General features: G+C 40.4%; 2 protein-coding genes across 3 annotated transcripts in view; one reads left to right on the top strand and one right to left on the bottom strand.

Moving 5' to 3' along the window:
* BMPR1B (bone morphogenetic protein receptor, type IB) overlaps positions 1–4646 on the top strand; it is a 58049-nt gene extending 53403 nt beyond the window's left edge. Inside the window, exon 11 of one of the 2 annotated variants that reach the window (XM_008571336.1) lies at positions 806–4646. In XM_008571336.1, coding sequence (XP_008569558.1) covers positions 806–931 — 126 coding nt within the window. In that variant the 3' untranslated portion in view covers positions 932–4646. The remainder of the gene's footprint in view (positions 1–805) is intronic. The other variant, XM_008571337.1, reaches the window with a different exon arrangement.
* A 9652-nt stretch (positions 4647–14298) lies between these two features.
* Positions 14299–16047, bottom strand: part of LOC103589383 (netrin receptor UNC5C) — a 61926-nt gene continuing 60177 nt past the window's right edge. Inside the window, exons 10-11 of the mRNA XM_008571335.1 lie at positions 15387–15565; positions 14299–14607 (exon numbers count right to left, since the gene is read on the bottom strand). Coding sequence (XP_008569557.1) covers positions 14442–14607; positions 15387–15565 — 345 coding nt within the window. The 3' untranslated portion in view covers positions 14299–14441. The remainder of the gene's footprint in view (positions 14608–15386; positions 15566–16047) is intronic.

Here is a 16047-nt window from a genome sequence, read left to right as displayed (position 1 = left end):
CAAACAAACAAACAAACAAATAAATAAAGGACTTATCAAACATGTACCAAAACCACTGCAAACAAATGGACAGAGCACTATTTATAAACTAATTCTCCAGTGCAGAAATCATTTTAAAATAACCTTTAGTTCATTGGTTTTGTGTCTAGTTACTGAAATGCTAAATAATATATGTTTTCCAAAGACCTGTGCAGAAAGCATTATGAGATGCTGGAGTCATATTATTTCAAAGGTGGTTGTGGGCATTGGTGTTACCTGAGATTCCTTCACTGAGGATTTCCAATGAAGTGAAATTGTGCTTTTCAATAGGAAGACTAATAATTGATGTACCACAAGAAGATACAGGAGAAAGTTTTAGCCATGCTTTCAACAGATCATTAATCTTGTTACTGTGCCTATTACTGAGGCAGACAGCTGTGATTTAGGAATAACCATGTTTGTTTGAATAGTATGAAATTCGATGAAAAATTTAAACTTTCAAGTGTTGTAAACATCTGGGAGTGTGGAGTGGAATACAGACTCCCTGGATATTTTTATATTTGCTTCATGCTGACTTCAAAGACGCCCATCAGCAAAACTACTTGCTTGCTCTTATCACAAGGAAGACATGAAAATCGGTTTTAGTTATAATTTTGCGTGAAAAGGAATTTTTATTGAATTTTATTTCTACATGGTTTTTTAAGGGTACCTTTTAAAAATATATTCAAACTTCATGAACCCCAAACTAAAAGCCAAATATCAAGTGCCAGTCTTGCAGATAATACATTTCTCTAACATTATTTCAATTTTTCTTTTCCTTCTGCAGTGTCTAAGGCAGATGGGGAAACTAATGACAGAATGCTGGGCTCACAATCCTGCATCGAGGCTCACAGCCCTGCGTGTTAAGAAAACACTTGCCAAAATGTCAGAGTCCCAGGACATTAAACTCTGATATGAAGGAAAAAGTAAGCATCTCTGCGGAAAGCTAACAGATCCTTTTCTGTCTGTGTGTAGAGCAAGAGATGTTAAGAAGCATCCATAGTACAAGCCTTGAACATCGTCCTGCTTCCCATTGGGTTCAAACCTCACCTCTCAGGGAGCAACCTGGACAAAGACAGAAAAGTTCCCAGAAGCACAGATTCATCTGCATCTGTTTGTAGGAGGGAGATTCCGCTTGGGTAACTTGTTCAAGATATAAGGCGTGTTGCTTTCTAAGAAAGCCCTGTATTTTGAGATTGCCTTTTTTTTTTTTTTTAAAAAGATGCTTTAATTTTGCCAAAATAAAACTAATAATGTGGATGTTTTAAGGTTTATACTATTAGAGTTTAAATAATAAAAAAAGTTCTTCCCAGAAACTGTTGGAAGGTATAGATTATGTTTTTCCTTTGGTAAAATACCGTTGCACTCTACAAACTGAATGACAGTCTGTGAAGCTGGAGAGTCTAGAATGGAGCTCATCCTAACCCCCGCCCCACCTCAGACCACTTTGGCCAGCCCTGTATTTGGGACTGCCACAGCAATGTGAATGCACCTGGGTACAAATACTGCCTGTCAGGGACCACGTCTTGTAATTCCTGCAGGTGGCCTTTTGCAGCTTCAGACAATATGGAACAAATGAAGGTTTTATGTGACTCTAATAGAAGTAAGTGTTGATAGTTGTTCTTCAGAACCACTTTGTGTTTCTGATTGTTAGGCATTTCTTTCATGGTAAAATCTCTTCCTTTTCATTAAGCACAAAGCTAAAATCTCTTCCTTTTCATTAAGCACAAAGCTTTTTTTTTTTTTTTATGTGCAGAGAATTAACCTGTGCATGCTTTGGATCTCTCAAATCAAAGGATCAATATTAAATAAAATTGCCATGAGATGTATTGAAGACAAGGTGCTTTAAAATAGAGATAATTTGCTCTTGTGTTGTGAGAAGATCATGTCAACAAGGTAGGAGGATAGGCTGAGGGTGCAGGTGGATTATTTCTTCCGTACGTAAGGGAGCCAGTCTCAGAAGCACAAGGAAAAACTGTATGCATACCTTATTTTGTAAAGAAGAAGATGGTTTCTTTTTGTTAAATTGTCTTTTTTTGTGTGTCTGAGTTAAGGGATAGAGAGGAAGCATCTATTAGGTTAATTTAACAAAAATTTAATTTAAAAATAGAGAAATATAACCTCTAGATGGGACAGCAGAGGAGAGTTAGTGGAGACCACAAAATATTGTGGCTGCTATGATTTATTATTCTAGAATAGATATGGATCAAGTATGTTACATCTTAAGTGATCATTTCACACTTTAGGAATGCTGATTTGTTTTATTTTATTCTAATGATGTTCAGTTCACTATTTATTATTTTTTTTTCTGTGACACTTGTGTAAAACATCTCTTTACCTGCTCACTACTACGGGGTTTTAACTTTGGAGCAACATGAATAAAATCATTGACACGGCCAGTATTCCTTAGCAACAGGAATATAATAAAGTATAAAATTTTATACATCCCTTTCAACTTCATTCATTTACTCTTCCTTACTGTGGCTTTCTTTTTCTTCTTGGAGATTCTGGAGTGATTAGTAAAGATTTGGAACTACTTCCCCTTGGCCTTTTAAAAAAAGACGTTCACTCTAGCCTCCTCCAGGGGGCAGTGTTTTATAACACATTTTCACAACTGGGTGACTACAATTTTTGAAAATTTGACAGCTGCATGAAAAATGAGAAAATATTTTCCTCACTTCTGAAGTAGTCTTGCAGCTGGTGACTTGTTCATCCAGAAAAGATCTTAGAGCAATGAGTGTGTGTGAGCTGTGCTTACAGGTGGGGAAATCAGGAGAAACACAGCATTCTGTATTCTGCATTCACTTCCCAATGCTTAATAGCCACATTGCATTTGTAACTAAGAAGAATTTCTTAATCCTTGAATTTGAAAACATGTTCTCTTCTGGTTTTTTTAAAGGGTAAAGACAGATGGTTCCAAATATAATTGTAATCAGAATTCTGCTTTTACTGATATTAAAATAACCTCACTAGCAATATAAAGGTTCCTTTCTCTTGTGTCAAATTATATTCTTTGTGATAACTTAGAATGAACATGTGGTTAGAACGAAGTGTGATGATCATCTGGACCTTAGAAACTTCAGTGCCTCTAATCAGATCATCTACAAACAAATAAATAACATTTATGCTGTTTAAGTGGGGACATGTTTGTGTTTCTTGGGTTTTCCCTGAATTTAAGTATGGTTGGGCTTACCTCTTAGATAAAGTTGTGCTTTCTTTTTGGTAAGTTCTCAAACATGGATAACCTCAAATCAGAATATTTTGTGGAGAGGTGACGATTTGAAAGTGAAGTAGATTTCTACGGAGGTGTTGATTCTAATAAAAAATGGGAGAAATTAAAATAGTATTCATATTTCTTATATATTATTTGTGTGGTTGCTTTGGAAAAAAATCAGTAGCTTACTTTCTAATCTCCAACCTGATTTATTCACTATGAATATTTAAAAATTATTCCTGAGATACTTAAAAAGACCCACTTACCTATTATAGTCTTTCAGTGACACAATTTATTTATGAATAGATTCTTCTCTGTATCTTACCAAACTCCACTTTACTTAGGTAATGCTAAATTGTTCTTAAAGACTACCTATTCACTTCTCAATAATCCTTTATGATTTTTGAATTTCTAGCAGCTCAGAAGTGAATTTTATTTTATTTTTTTTCACTTGAATAAGTGAAAACCTAAAAATTAATAATGTAGTTGATTGCCTATTTTCAGCACTATCTCAGAGACTAAGATTTTCCTCTAATCCCCCCACAGGAATCCTAAATTATTAGTTATTAGATAATTTTTGTATGCTAAGATGTTCAGGTTTATAGTTTATGTGTGTGTATATATTATATAAATATATATAAATATAAATATTCAGTTTGGAGTCTGGCACAACTCCATTATGTGGATTACAGAGTTAAAATATTATGGATGATAAAGTACTAAGTGAATCATAATATTTATTTATGAAAATGTGTAGATTGTTAAATCATAGGTGAAGTGCTGTGAACACTGCGTATTAGGAGAAAGGCCTTTGACCTCCTGGAAAGCACCGCTCAAAAGTCACTAGTGACCATTCTTTTATTGCCCAAAGAGAAAGCTTCTTAAAAAACACGCCGAGATTTTATTTACAGGGAATTCTTTGACACATTTCAATTGGTGTGTAGTCAAGTATAGCAAGTACTTCATAATGACCACATTTCATGCCTGTTCATTAGACATTTTATGTTGTTGGTCTGTTCTGATTCTTCCTTGTTTGCAGGTGGAAAGGCACTGAGTGTTTTTTAAACTTGAATATGTTGAGTAGTCATATGTCCTTAAGAAACAGTCACGTAGCAGGGAAATGAAAAGTGGCATCAGGAGTGATTTAATTTAGCAATTATGATTCTTCTTGTAAAACAAAACAAAATGCAATATTTTTTTGAGAAAAATATATAGGGTCTTGTCTGTTCCAAAAGAAGACTCATTTGTGTTATTTTGGGGAACCAGTGCCTTACAGAATTTGTATATACTGTAATTATTCAGGACAAGGGAACAAACAATTGTATTTGTTACGAATTGTACATGGCTTTGTTTTAACATTCCCCTAAATAAAGCGGTTTCATTCTCCCCTTGGGGGGAAAAAACATGACTGTTATATTATAGTTGTGCCTTTTTTTGTCTGAATATGTCACATTTTAACAGGCAGGAACTCTGCAAGGAAAGCAGCAGATGCAGGTAAGTTTGTACATTTTGTGGCAGAAGGGCAAGAGAAATGGTCTGATGGCTTCTATTTTTTCTGTTATCGGGGAGCACAGTCATCTGCTGAGAGTGAGGGGCAGGGCAGAGCAGTCATTGGTTTGAGAGAAGTGAAAAAGGTTTAAAATTGCATTGTGGAAAATTACAGCTTACCAGGGAAACAGATGGTTCTGGGCAATGCCAAAGGCCTAGTTAACACTGATGATACTATTCTGTGTGGCCAGTGGCCGAGGGTATGGACTCTGGACTGCCACATAAGAGGCTGTGTGCGAATCCAGGCTCGCTCACTGCCTCAGCTGCGTGACACTAGGCACGCTTTGACCTCTCAAAGACTCAGCTTCTTGCCCTTGAAGAGGAGAATATTAATATCTACTGCATAGAGTTGTTTTGAAGATGAAATGCAATAATACATGCAAACACGCATGAGGTAAGCACTCAACTGTTACTACGAGCTATTATTACCAATCCATAGTGCCATGTTTCTATGTGGTTTGTGGTTTGATTTTTCTATCAGCAACCCAAATATAGGCATGGAGACAGCAACAGGTGGATTCATTCAGGGTTGGGCTTTATCCTGGCATATGCAGCAAATGGGTCATGGAAAATAAGAGTTATCATCAAGAGGCTGGATGACGTGGGCTAGAAAGAATTAAGGAGAGGAGGAGGCAGCTGATGGAGCAAAAGAAACGAGGTTAAAGGACAGGGAATCTTGATGGGATTGAGGTGGTGTATTAGCAGTTGCTCAGAGAGGGGCTGTGGCCATAATCAAAGTTTCAAAGAGGGGACAACAAGACTAAGGACAGGCTGATGGTGCAATCACAGGACTGGATAGATGAGATCGTTGGTGATGAAAAGGGAGCCCGAAAGCCAGGCCTTTGGATTTGTTGTCTTCATGGATTTTGAAGCCCCTGCCCCTGGATAATGGCTTTAGGAAAGGACAGTCCTGTGGGGCAAAGTTCTCCAGGGCCCCGGGAGAATGGCTGGGCAGTTGGGTAGACATGAGAGGCTGGTAGAGCTGGAAGGCTGGAAGTGCAAAGGAGCAGGTTTTTATGCAGTGTCGTGATCTGGAAGTCGCAGACGGCATGAGGAAGAGCCCATCCTTCCTCTCAGCTGTGGGGTACTTGGGGTATGGGAGGATGAAGCTGTTGCTTTTGCATCTGAATTGTCCCTGGAGAGTAGGAAACCCTCTGCAAAAGGTGAGGGAGAGTGTGAGGGTTGTTTTTCCATGGATTGTCAACTCTGCAGGGCAAGATGGAAAGTTTGGTTTTGAGAGGATCTATTGGAGATTGGAGCAGGACAGAGGAAGCCCAGAACTGTTCGGGTGGAGTGTACCGAAGCATTTGCGTCTTACACAGTGGCTGGGAGCTGAGCAGTTCGTTGTGCTTGGCCCTGTTGAGCAGCTGCACTTCTGCCAAGAGAATGCATTCTGTATTGGAATTCAGCTTGGCCTGGCTCAAATCCCATCATGTTCAGTTTTGCAATTCTGTGGAAGGACATAACCTCTGAGCCTTGATTTTCTCACCTGTAGATTGGGCTCTCATGAGGAACTGATGAGATGGGTATGTGAAGTATGTGACGGCCCCATGCCAGGCACATGGCAGGTGCTTGTGATACTGATTTTTCTTACGTTCGTTTTACAGAATGTAAAGCCAACAACACCTAAAACCAGCCAAGGTTTGCTGTTGGGACACCTCTTGCACCTTCTCTATGCCCCACTTCTGTATACTGTGGAAAGCCAAACTTTTCACAGGTTTCAAAAGCAGATAGGTAGTAAATACCAGCTGAGGCCAACAGGCTCTTCTCGTGGCATTGGTCATTTAATAAATTGCAAACATAGTGGTTCTGTTTGGTCACAGCAGCAAAATACAGATGACCCCATTCTCAAGAGAACTTTCATTACTGCAAAGTAATTGCTACCCTAGGTCCTGATATTAATTCAGCTGTAGGGACCTCTGGGGCTGATGAAGGTTCTTTGCCTGGTGGCACAGAAGGACAGCAAAGGGAGATGAAGAACTCTCCAGTGACCTCAGCTGGGAGACAGGGTCTTGATGTGGGTCCCTCACTGACTTGACTTTGAAAATGTTGGCATGCTCTCCCAGGAGTGGCTTTCTCACCAGGAATCCCAGCTACATAAGCTCCACATTAGGGGATAATGGGCTGGTAATGCTTAGTCTGTGCCACGTGTGTTTTCTTAGTGAAGTACAGTTTTCTTTGCATTTTGTTTGAATTTTCACTCTTTTTAGATGGGATTTGAATTCTCTAGTTCAGTCACGGGTCTTTCTTCTCCCTTTGATTTTACTCAGGTTCCAGTTTATCCATCCAGTTTATTTCATTACTTCTTTAGCCCTGAGCAAACATTTGAATTTGTGATCCCAGCAGTTTTAAGTCACCGTCTCCCAGCCCATGAGATGGGACTGTTTCTCAGCACTGGCGCAATTGCTTATGCTCTTTGGCTAACTAGGCTGCGGGGGGGTGGGCTGTGTGTGCCAGTCACAGTCCACTAAGGCCCCTTGTCTAAGTAGTTCTCTTGCTGAGGAAAAGGCTGCCTTCACCTCCAGGGCTAATCTCACATCCCATTCCACCCCACACATGGAGCCCTTCACCTCCCCACCCTAAGTCAGTGGCTGGGCTTCTGTGCTAAAGTGAAGGTGTCTCCTGGTATTTGGTATAGCTCTCTGGGCTGTGTTGTTGGGCTCACCTTTCATTTCCTACCTATTAGTGTAGCTGTTTGCAAACTTTAAACTCTGATCTGTGAGGTTAGGGCCTGTCTTTTTATTTACAAAGCTCCCCAGGGAATGCTGTTGCAGATGTTCTTAGACACTAATTCTCACCCTTAACTGCTCATTAGAATCACCTGGGAGCTTTTAAAACTCAGCACTTAAGCTATACCCAGACCAATTAAAGCAGAATCTCCGGAGGCGGAGGCGGGACCCAGGCATTCGTTTCTAAAGCTCTGCAGGTGATGCTGGTGTGCAGCGATGTTGGAGTAGCACCACTGTAGAAGCTCATCTTGTCAGTGAGGAAGGCTGTGGTTACCGTCCACGCCGGATCCAACAGCTTTTTGTCCTACTGAAGAAAGACATGGTGACTCTTCACGCGAAGGATGACTTTGTTATGAAGCAATGAGGGAGGCAGCACTTTCCGTTGCTTATAAATATAATTTATTACCTGTTTAAAAATTCTTTCTTACATTTTGTACATGTTGGCTGACAGAATAAATGCAGGCAATTTACAAACCAAGGGACTGCAGGAAAAGTCAGGAGAGGCAGCCAGGGAGAGAAAAGAGGCACCCCCGGGGCTGAAGTCCCTCACCTCCACCACACAGCGAGCGGGCGAGGCGGGATGCCCAGAGAGCACGCCGCCTCTGCTGGGGAGTTTTTAGAAAAGGATTTGCATAGAAGATAGAGCAAGAGGGAACCCCACAACAACAAAAGAAGTGTTCCATATTGGAAGAGCCACGGTTGTGTTATTTTGTTTCAAAAAGAAAACGACAAAGCACAAAACCTCAGTCTGACATTTCTGCAGTTGAACTGTTCCAAAGGGGACAGCAGGTGGATGACAGCCTCTTCAGCACAGATCGCGGGGGACTTTTCTCTGACAAACAATGGTTGTCTTCTTTACAAAGAGCAAAGAGGAAGGTCACCGACTTGCTACAGCTCAACATTAGACTCGACACATACAACACTGTGACATCCAGCACACACACACACAGTGATGATATTCCCTGCAACTGGGCTAAATGCATTCTGTCTGGAGGGTGAGGGTCTCGCTACCAATAGCAGGCCTGGGAAAGTGTGAAGGGGAGAACACAGATCACATTGTTCTGATCACTGTCCTTTCTTTTCCATGGCCCCAAGGAGTATCCTTCTGAGTTTTTACCCCTACGTTTGTAGGTGTCATTAATGACTTTAACAATATGGAATGGCAAATGTATTTTCCACTAGCTGTAGATTTCTTGCTCTTTTATGTCATTTTAAAACAGGTTTAACATCTAGAACACAGCTCAGGTCATGTGATGTTGCCTCATTGTAATGTTGAGGATTAGAGGCCAAGAGCCCAACCCTTAGGCTGCTAATGGCAAAACCTGCCTAGCCTACAATTTACATTCCAAACTCCAGCCCTGAGGGCGATTCCACCCAGGGTCAGGGCCTAGACCAGTAGACCTTTGGAATTTAAGGATGACACAGGATTTAGGCTTATTTGTAAGGGACCCTGAAGTGTTCTGACCTGTAAGTTATGATTTTGCTGAAGCACAAATCTGAAATGACAAGTTGAAAGGCTGGCATACAGTAGCAGGCAGCTGACTGTATCTCAGGGCAGCTTCCTTGTTTTCTACTCAACAGCTAGTAAGCCACAATTCTCAGGATATTCTTCAGGGATTCCTAATTTGGGATTCTGGAAGATCTCTGGACAGATCCCTTCGGTATGCAAGAGTCTTTGAGTATACAGAGGGCTGGGAAATAGCCTCTTATAATTGCTCGGCTTTGTGTCCTGGTGATGCCTCCTGACCATGGTAGCATAGGTCTGGGCAGGTATTATATTTGGTTGAGTGAGTCCATTAATATCCTGCAAGGATCAATACAGAGACATGACAGGTTCACTGGAAAACCTGGGAGCCATGAACTCTTCAGAAGACAGACTGTTACAGGAGTATTTATAAAAATGGGGCAACTGCAAGGCTGGTAAGACTAAAGAATCAGGAAGTTCGTTGTTAGACTTAGTCTGTGGAGAAAACCCACCCAATGACACACAAAGCCATCTCCCCACTTTTCAAAAATCAGTTTTCAGGCCAGGATTCTGGAAATATTTATGACTTCATTTGGCTTAGTTGGCCTGTATGGACACAGGCTTAAATTAACATTGTTTACATATATTTATTCCCCTTATGTCTTATTCCATTAAAAAAAAATCATTAGAGATGCAAGAGAAATCTTTCAAAGTGGTCATTACAGCTAGAGATTATACAAATAGATCTCTTAGGGTAGAGAAACAGTACTTCATTGCACAGAGGCAAAGTTCTAAGGATTTCAGTCAATATTAGCTCAGTAAGATTAAAAAACATATAAAAATAATACAAACACAAAAACACAAAAACAAGATATAATAGTTGGTCCTATGAGGCACTCGAAAGATAAAAAAAGTTTTGTTACCTTGAGATAATCAGTAATAAAAATATTCTTCCTTATTACGTCTATAAAATCTGATGCTCACTGACCATTATCATCTTGGCAAATAATTGGCTTTGAGCAATGATTCCGATCCACAAAAGCTCCTCCATTCTCAGAGAAGATGGATAAAGCCCAATTTCATTTCAGCTGTGTTTCCATGGCCCTCTTTTCTCTCCTGGGCCTTGGACTTGCACTGAGGTCTCCATGTGAAACCGATCACTTGTCCAGAGCAATTGCTCAGCAAAAGCCGCAGCTCACATTCAACTCGAAGACTGAACACCCGACAATTAAACTTTTTCTACCTTCTTTACACTCTTGTAGGTGCTTCTATAGTTTTATATTTGCTTGGTCATGTGAGGGCAAAGGCCTGTGAATCCTGGGGAGACAGTGATCACCTCACTAGCTCCCTTCTTCATACATCCATAAAGCGGACCAAGAACACAGCTGCCGTGTCCCTGACAGACACACACAGAAGGGTACCTAAGACAGAGCCTGGTTCGCACTTCTCCAGAAGAAGTGAAAAGTCTTCATTTCACCCTAGGTTTATTTTTAAGATCTTACTTATAGGAGAAATACCTTAAAAAATTTACTGAATATGTAGTTTCTGGAGTGTCCTGCACTTAGTACCCATCACATTTTCCTAAAGAATGGCTCAACTATTTGACAGCTGAGCGACTAAAATCTATGAAATAATAGTATATATGAAAATGGCTAATAATTATGTAGTTTAATAGTCAACACCTCACCTAAAAAACTTGTCCCGCCCTCAAATAGCTTAAATTGCTCACATCAGGATGGAGTTTTCTGTGTAACAGAGGTATCTACTTTGGCAGATGTCTGTAAAAAAGCTGTTAGCTTGAGTACCTCAGCATTACACGTTTGTCATCATGTGCCCAGTTACCAATTCTGAGTCCAGTTTCTATTCCTTCCAGATCACTTTAAGGATATTTGAACGAGTGTAGTGAGGAGAAAATGAAAAGAGGATGAAACCTCTGCCTTTAGATTCCCAAATTCAGAAGAAAAGAAGCTTCTTTCGCCTCCTTGATTAACAGCTACAATTTTTTTCTTCCTTAGACATAGTATTCCCATTTACATGTAAGACATTTTTTCTAAGCAGATATGTCTTACATTTCCAAAGATGCTTATTATGGAACTAAAAATAAGATTTAAAATTTACAAAGCCCAATAAAAACCATATATGTTAGAAATAGCAACTCCTTAAAGACTGTTTTATATAGATTTTATGTATTTCTATCACAGGAAAGCAATTGAAGATGTGTATGAATGAGCTGACGTACTGGGCTCATAATGAGATGGGTGATTCAAGTGAAAAAAAATGCAAGAATAAGAAAAGTGTACATTTGAAGTGAAAATTTCCCCACATCTATTTGCCCTAAATGTCCTTTTGAGCTCTATAGGTACTCATTCCCTTTGTCTAACAACTTTGAGGGAGTTTTTATATTCAACTCAGGATAGATTGTGTTGTGTACCACTAGATGGCACCATGCACAAATGATCGTTTTCTCCCATCCAAATGAAGGAAGCCCTGCTTTCCTCACAAGCTGTGGACAAGCAGGACATGTCACATAGCAGGGTTGATGAAGTGGCTTCCTATGAAATGGACTGTTGTGTTTGGACCGTCTAAGTTGGGGAGCCATCTATCAGCTATTACTTTACTCCAAAGGAGAAGGCAATCAGAATTCATAGTGAACGTTATTTGACATAAACGGTGTGCTGAACTTGTGGAAGTTGTCACTCACCTGAGAGGAAACATAACAGAGCTCTACAATAGATGAATACCTCCCTTACAAGGAATCAATCACTCTTCCCTTTTCTGGTAGTGGGAGGTTGAACCAAAAAACAAGCATCTGAAGTGAGCCCTAAGGGCCCTCAATGGCTTCATTAATGCAGTTCCTATTATACTCAATATTTCTGTGTTGGTGATTTTTTTATTCAAAGCTTTTCATGAAAAGCTTTTGATTCATCTGCATAGCTGGATAGCTACACATTGATCCCCTCTACTTTTCACTAGCATAGAAGTTCCTTTAGCGTCCAGTTCAGATGTCTAGTTCTTGATTTCCATAGGTGGTTCTGCAGACCCACCGTGGATGAGTAATCTTGACAAGTTAAGTTTATTTCAAAATGCAGCAATGGACACTAGCTCTCTTTCCTCCTCCCCTTTTTAATATCTATTTTTAATTTTTAGAGTATAATTTCACTCATTGGTATGAATATTATCCACTGACCTTATTAGTGCAAACTCTCCCTTCCACAATCACTGTAACAAATATTTTTATATGTGGAAATCCTGATGTAATGAGTAGCCCGAGAGAGAGATTATCCAATATATGTCTAAAACTGAAGATTAAAAAAAAAAAACGCATCTAAGAGAAGAAGCTCAAAAACAAGGTATCAATAGTTCCTCAAAGATGAGGATGGGAGCACTGGGAACATAAGTCACCAAAATAGGAGTGGAAATACATGTGGAAAGATGGGAGGAAATGTGTAAAAGGATTTCTAATTAAAATCCAGTCAGCAACCTGGATACCTCCAGCCCCAAAGTAAACCACAGTGTTGTTCTGAGGTTCTGATTCATACGCATGGGCCCTTGCTGTTCAGTCTTGGTTTGGCTACCAGGTTGCTGACTCGTCATTCCCCACATGCTGAATGGAGTCTCTGTGTTAAAACAAAGAGCCTGTGATGGTCCCAAGGAAACATCACAGTTTACATAAAGTAGTCCGTTAACTAACATTTTGCAGGGTACAATTTTTTAAAAGGGCTAATTAAATAACCATTGAAAATGCTACTGAATATTATGAAAGCAAAGATTAAGGGGGGAGAAAAAACTCACTAAGTTCCTACTGCTGGATGATTTTGTAAGAGTGGTCTTGATACTAAGAAACCAAGACAAAAATAAAACAGGATTTACAATTAGTTAGGAAAGCTTGGGGTCCCAAGAGAAGACAAGAGAACGGTAAGGAAGGGATGCCATCTCTCTGTGAACAGCATAATGCAATGACACAAAGACAAGACTTAAAAGCCACATGTGTTGCAGGTTAGAGTAATCACCTTCCAAGTCGGAACTATTTGAAAGGCGTAATGTAGCCTGGGCAAAACACTAGCTATTTAAATGATCCAGGTCAGAGTCCACTGTGGTCTTCAGACTGATGACTGAGATGGGACGCATCACAGTGGAAGTCCAGCATGTTAGAACCTTGAGATGATTTAATCCCACCCCTTTATTTTACAGGTGAGGACTCTGAGATCCAGTGAGGTTAAATGACTTTCTCAAGGTAGCACAGCTAGACACTAACACACCCATGATAAGAACTGGTTTCCTGATTTCCAGTACAGAGGCTGTTCCCCCAACCACACTGCCTCTAAGGTAGACAGAGCACCATGGGGAGTCAATGTGGGGTCACACAACCACAATATTAAGTGAACTTAACAGAGACTCAGAGGAGAAAGACTGCCTGAGCAAGCGGCAAGCACAGATTGACAAAGCCAGGAAGCATTTACTACTTTTCCAGGGCAGAATGGTAGAAGAAAGGTAAAAGGTCAAGGAAGCAGTGCCTGTTGAATTAAACTGGCGACCACGCCCCCTTGCTATGTGAGAAGATGAGGCAGGTCTAGTCAACACCCAAATACTAATAGTACTGCTAACAGAAAAATTTAAAAGAAAGTCCTTTTACTAGAATACTTGTAAATACTCATCAATAATAATGATAATGATAATAATACCTTTTTTAAAAAAACACTTCAAATTGCATATTACAAACACACGTATTGTGAAGAAATGCTGTCTGTGTGGCTGAATATGAATTACTATCTTCCCTGCAAAGCTACGGCTTTATTCCCAAAGGGCACCAGGAGGGTCCTCCCCAAGGAATAAGGAGTCTTAGTTATTTCTCCTCTACACTTAGATTCTCCACTTCCCTGATACAAGTAGTAACACTGGTTCGACAAGTTCTAGAAACAGGACACTGATGGATTATCTGAGACACTTGATGCACATGATTTGTAGCAAAAGTCTGTGATTTCTCTGTAAATTACTAATCTGAAATAGACACAACAAACCGTCCACAGCTTTAACTTCAAATGATTTGAACAAAAATAGAATGAGCCATGGACAGTGTCTGCATCCCTGTCCAATCTGATGTAAACAACATTTGTAGAAATTGGGTTTGTTAAGAAAGTTTATCCATATATCTGGATAGCAATAAAAAGCGTTTCCTAGGAAACTGTAAGATCCTGTACCACACAGCATACAGCCCAACTAAGAGAAAAAATTAGGTTGATTTTTAAATTCAAAGTACAAATTTACACCATTTTTCTTAACTCCTCTGATGATGTCCGAGTGAAGTGGGCATGTACATTGGCAGTTGTATGTTTTCCTTCTCTCTCCTGCTGTGATCGTGCCTGTGAAGCTCATTGGTCTGGTCTGGGTTTGCTCCCCGGCTGTGATTCTCCTGGACAGCCACAGACTCCCTGTGCATGTGTGTCCTTCATTTTCAGTTCCAGCATGGTCAGTACTGCCCTTCTGCTGCTAAGGACACTACTGTTTCATGTCTTCCCATTTCTTCCAAGACAGCTGCCAGCATACTCAGGTTTCCATCTGGGAAGTTCTGTGCTTCCCAGAGATCCAGGATTACGCCAGTTGGGCTCGATTTGGTGGCAAAGTAATTCAAGTACCTGTAATAGGGAATGGGAGATTGTGCTGGATGACATGATTCACAGATCTATTTTCTATTCTATTTTTACTTGGCTAAATCTATCTGTGTCTCTCCATTTGTCTTCAAGTATACCAGTCCCACTGTGGTTTATCGTGAGCCATCCTAAATAACTAGCTCATACTTAATTAGATCAGCTCCAGACAGAAGACGTGATGTTTAACATTATTAACCTCAACTCTGAGTAAGATAATTTAAGAGACAAGACGTCTGTGGGTCATATCCTAAGCAGGAAATCAAGATACTTATGTTTTCTTTCCAGCCCAGGCTCTGATAATCTTTGACAGGTCATGCCATATCTTTTGCTTGGTTTACTACCTTACTGGGTGACATTCTACAAAGGAGAGGCTCCTGAGGTCTCTTTATAACTTAATATCAGTGAGGTGTTAACATGTTAATTATTCATCAATCATTAGGTCCTGCTTAACTGGAGAAAAGGAACAATAACTACCTTAGTGAGTGGATATATTATTTAGGGGGATTTAGCGCTTCAGCTTTGCAAAGTGGATCATAAAACTTGGTACTTACAAATGTCAAATAAGCCCAGAATGTCTCTTGACACAATGTGTGTGCAAGCCCGTTGTGCAAGGTACAAAGAAGGAGCTTAATAAGTGTTTGCAGAGTGAAGAAGTAAGTAGATGTGTGGATGGAAAAGAAGGAATGCTGCCCAGTGTCTAACAGTTACATCCAGAGACCTGTGTCTGACAGACAGTGACTAGTCCTGGAGCCTGGCCATCTCACCTGTCCAGGTTTAGCTTATGGGCCAGCATCCTCCAGTCATGGCCTCTGGTCTGTGGGGCATCCAGGCTGCTGCAGAGCTTCTGCCGGATAGGGAGAGGGATGCTGAAAGCACTCGGCCCTGTGACGGTGGTGATGGTGCCAGCAGGATCCAGCAGTGGCAAATCGATGCCAGTAGGTTCCTGCAGTTCAGGGATGAGAACAACACAGCATTATTTCTGGAGACAAGAGCAATCCCTGTTGAACCAATCAACACAATGCCTTGCTTTGAGCGGTCAGAAGAGAATGATGCTGTTATTCTTATAAGAGTGGCTTCTTCCCAGCCTGAAAGCTGTGAGTTACTGTACGTTACCTGGATGAGAAGAAGGGGTACATTTTGAGCTAAATTTGCACAGCCTTGAATTTATGGGTCTTTGGTGAGGACTGAGCTAGACCAAAATCTCTGGTGTGATTCAATACCAGCTTTTCTAATGGGATGCTCCAGGATGAGAGAGAAAAGAGGGAGTATCAATGACCCTAAAAGTTTAGATTTCAGGAGGGGAAAAATGTTTAGAAGAACAGTTTTTTGAGGATGAACAGATCTGAGATTAGAAGGCTAAGAGTTAGAGCTTCTGGAAACTGACCCTAAAGGGAATTCCCTGGAGAACCCCCCCCCCCCCCCCCC

The sequence above is a fragment of the Galeopterus variegatus genome, unplaced genomic scaffold, assembly GCF_000696425.1.
Source record: "Galeopterus variegatus unplaced genomic scaffold, G_variegatus-3.0.2 Scaffold682, whole genome shotgun sequence".
Classification (NCBI taxonomy): Eukaryota; Metazoa; Chordata; class Mammalia; order Dermoptera; family Cynocephalidae; genus Galeopterus; species Galeopterus variegatus.
This window is presented reverse-complemented; position numbering and strand designations above follow the sequence as displayed.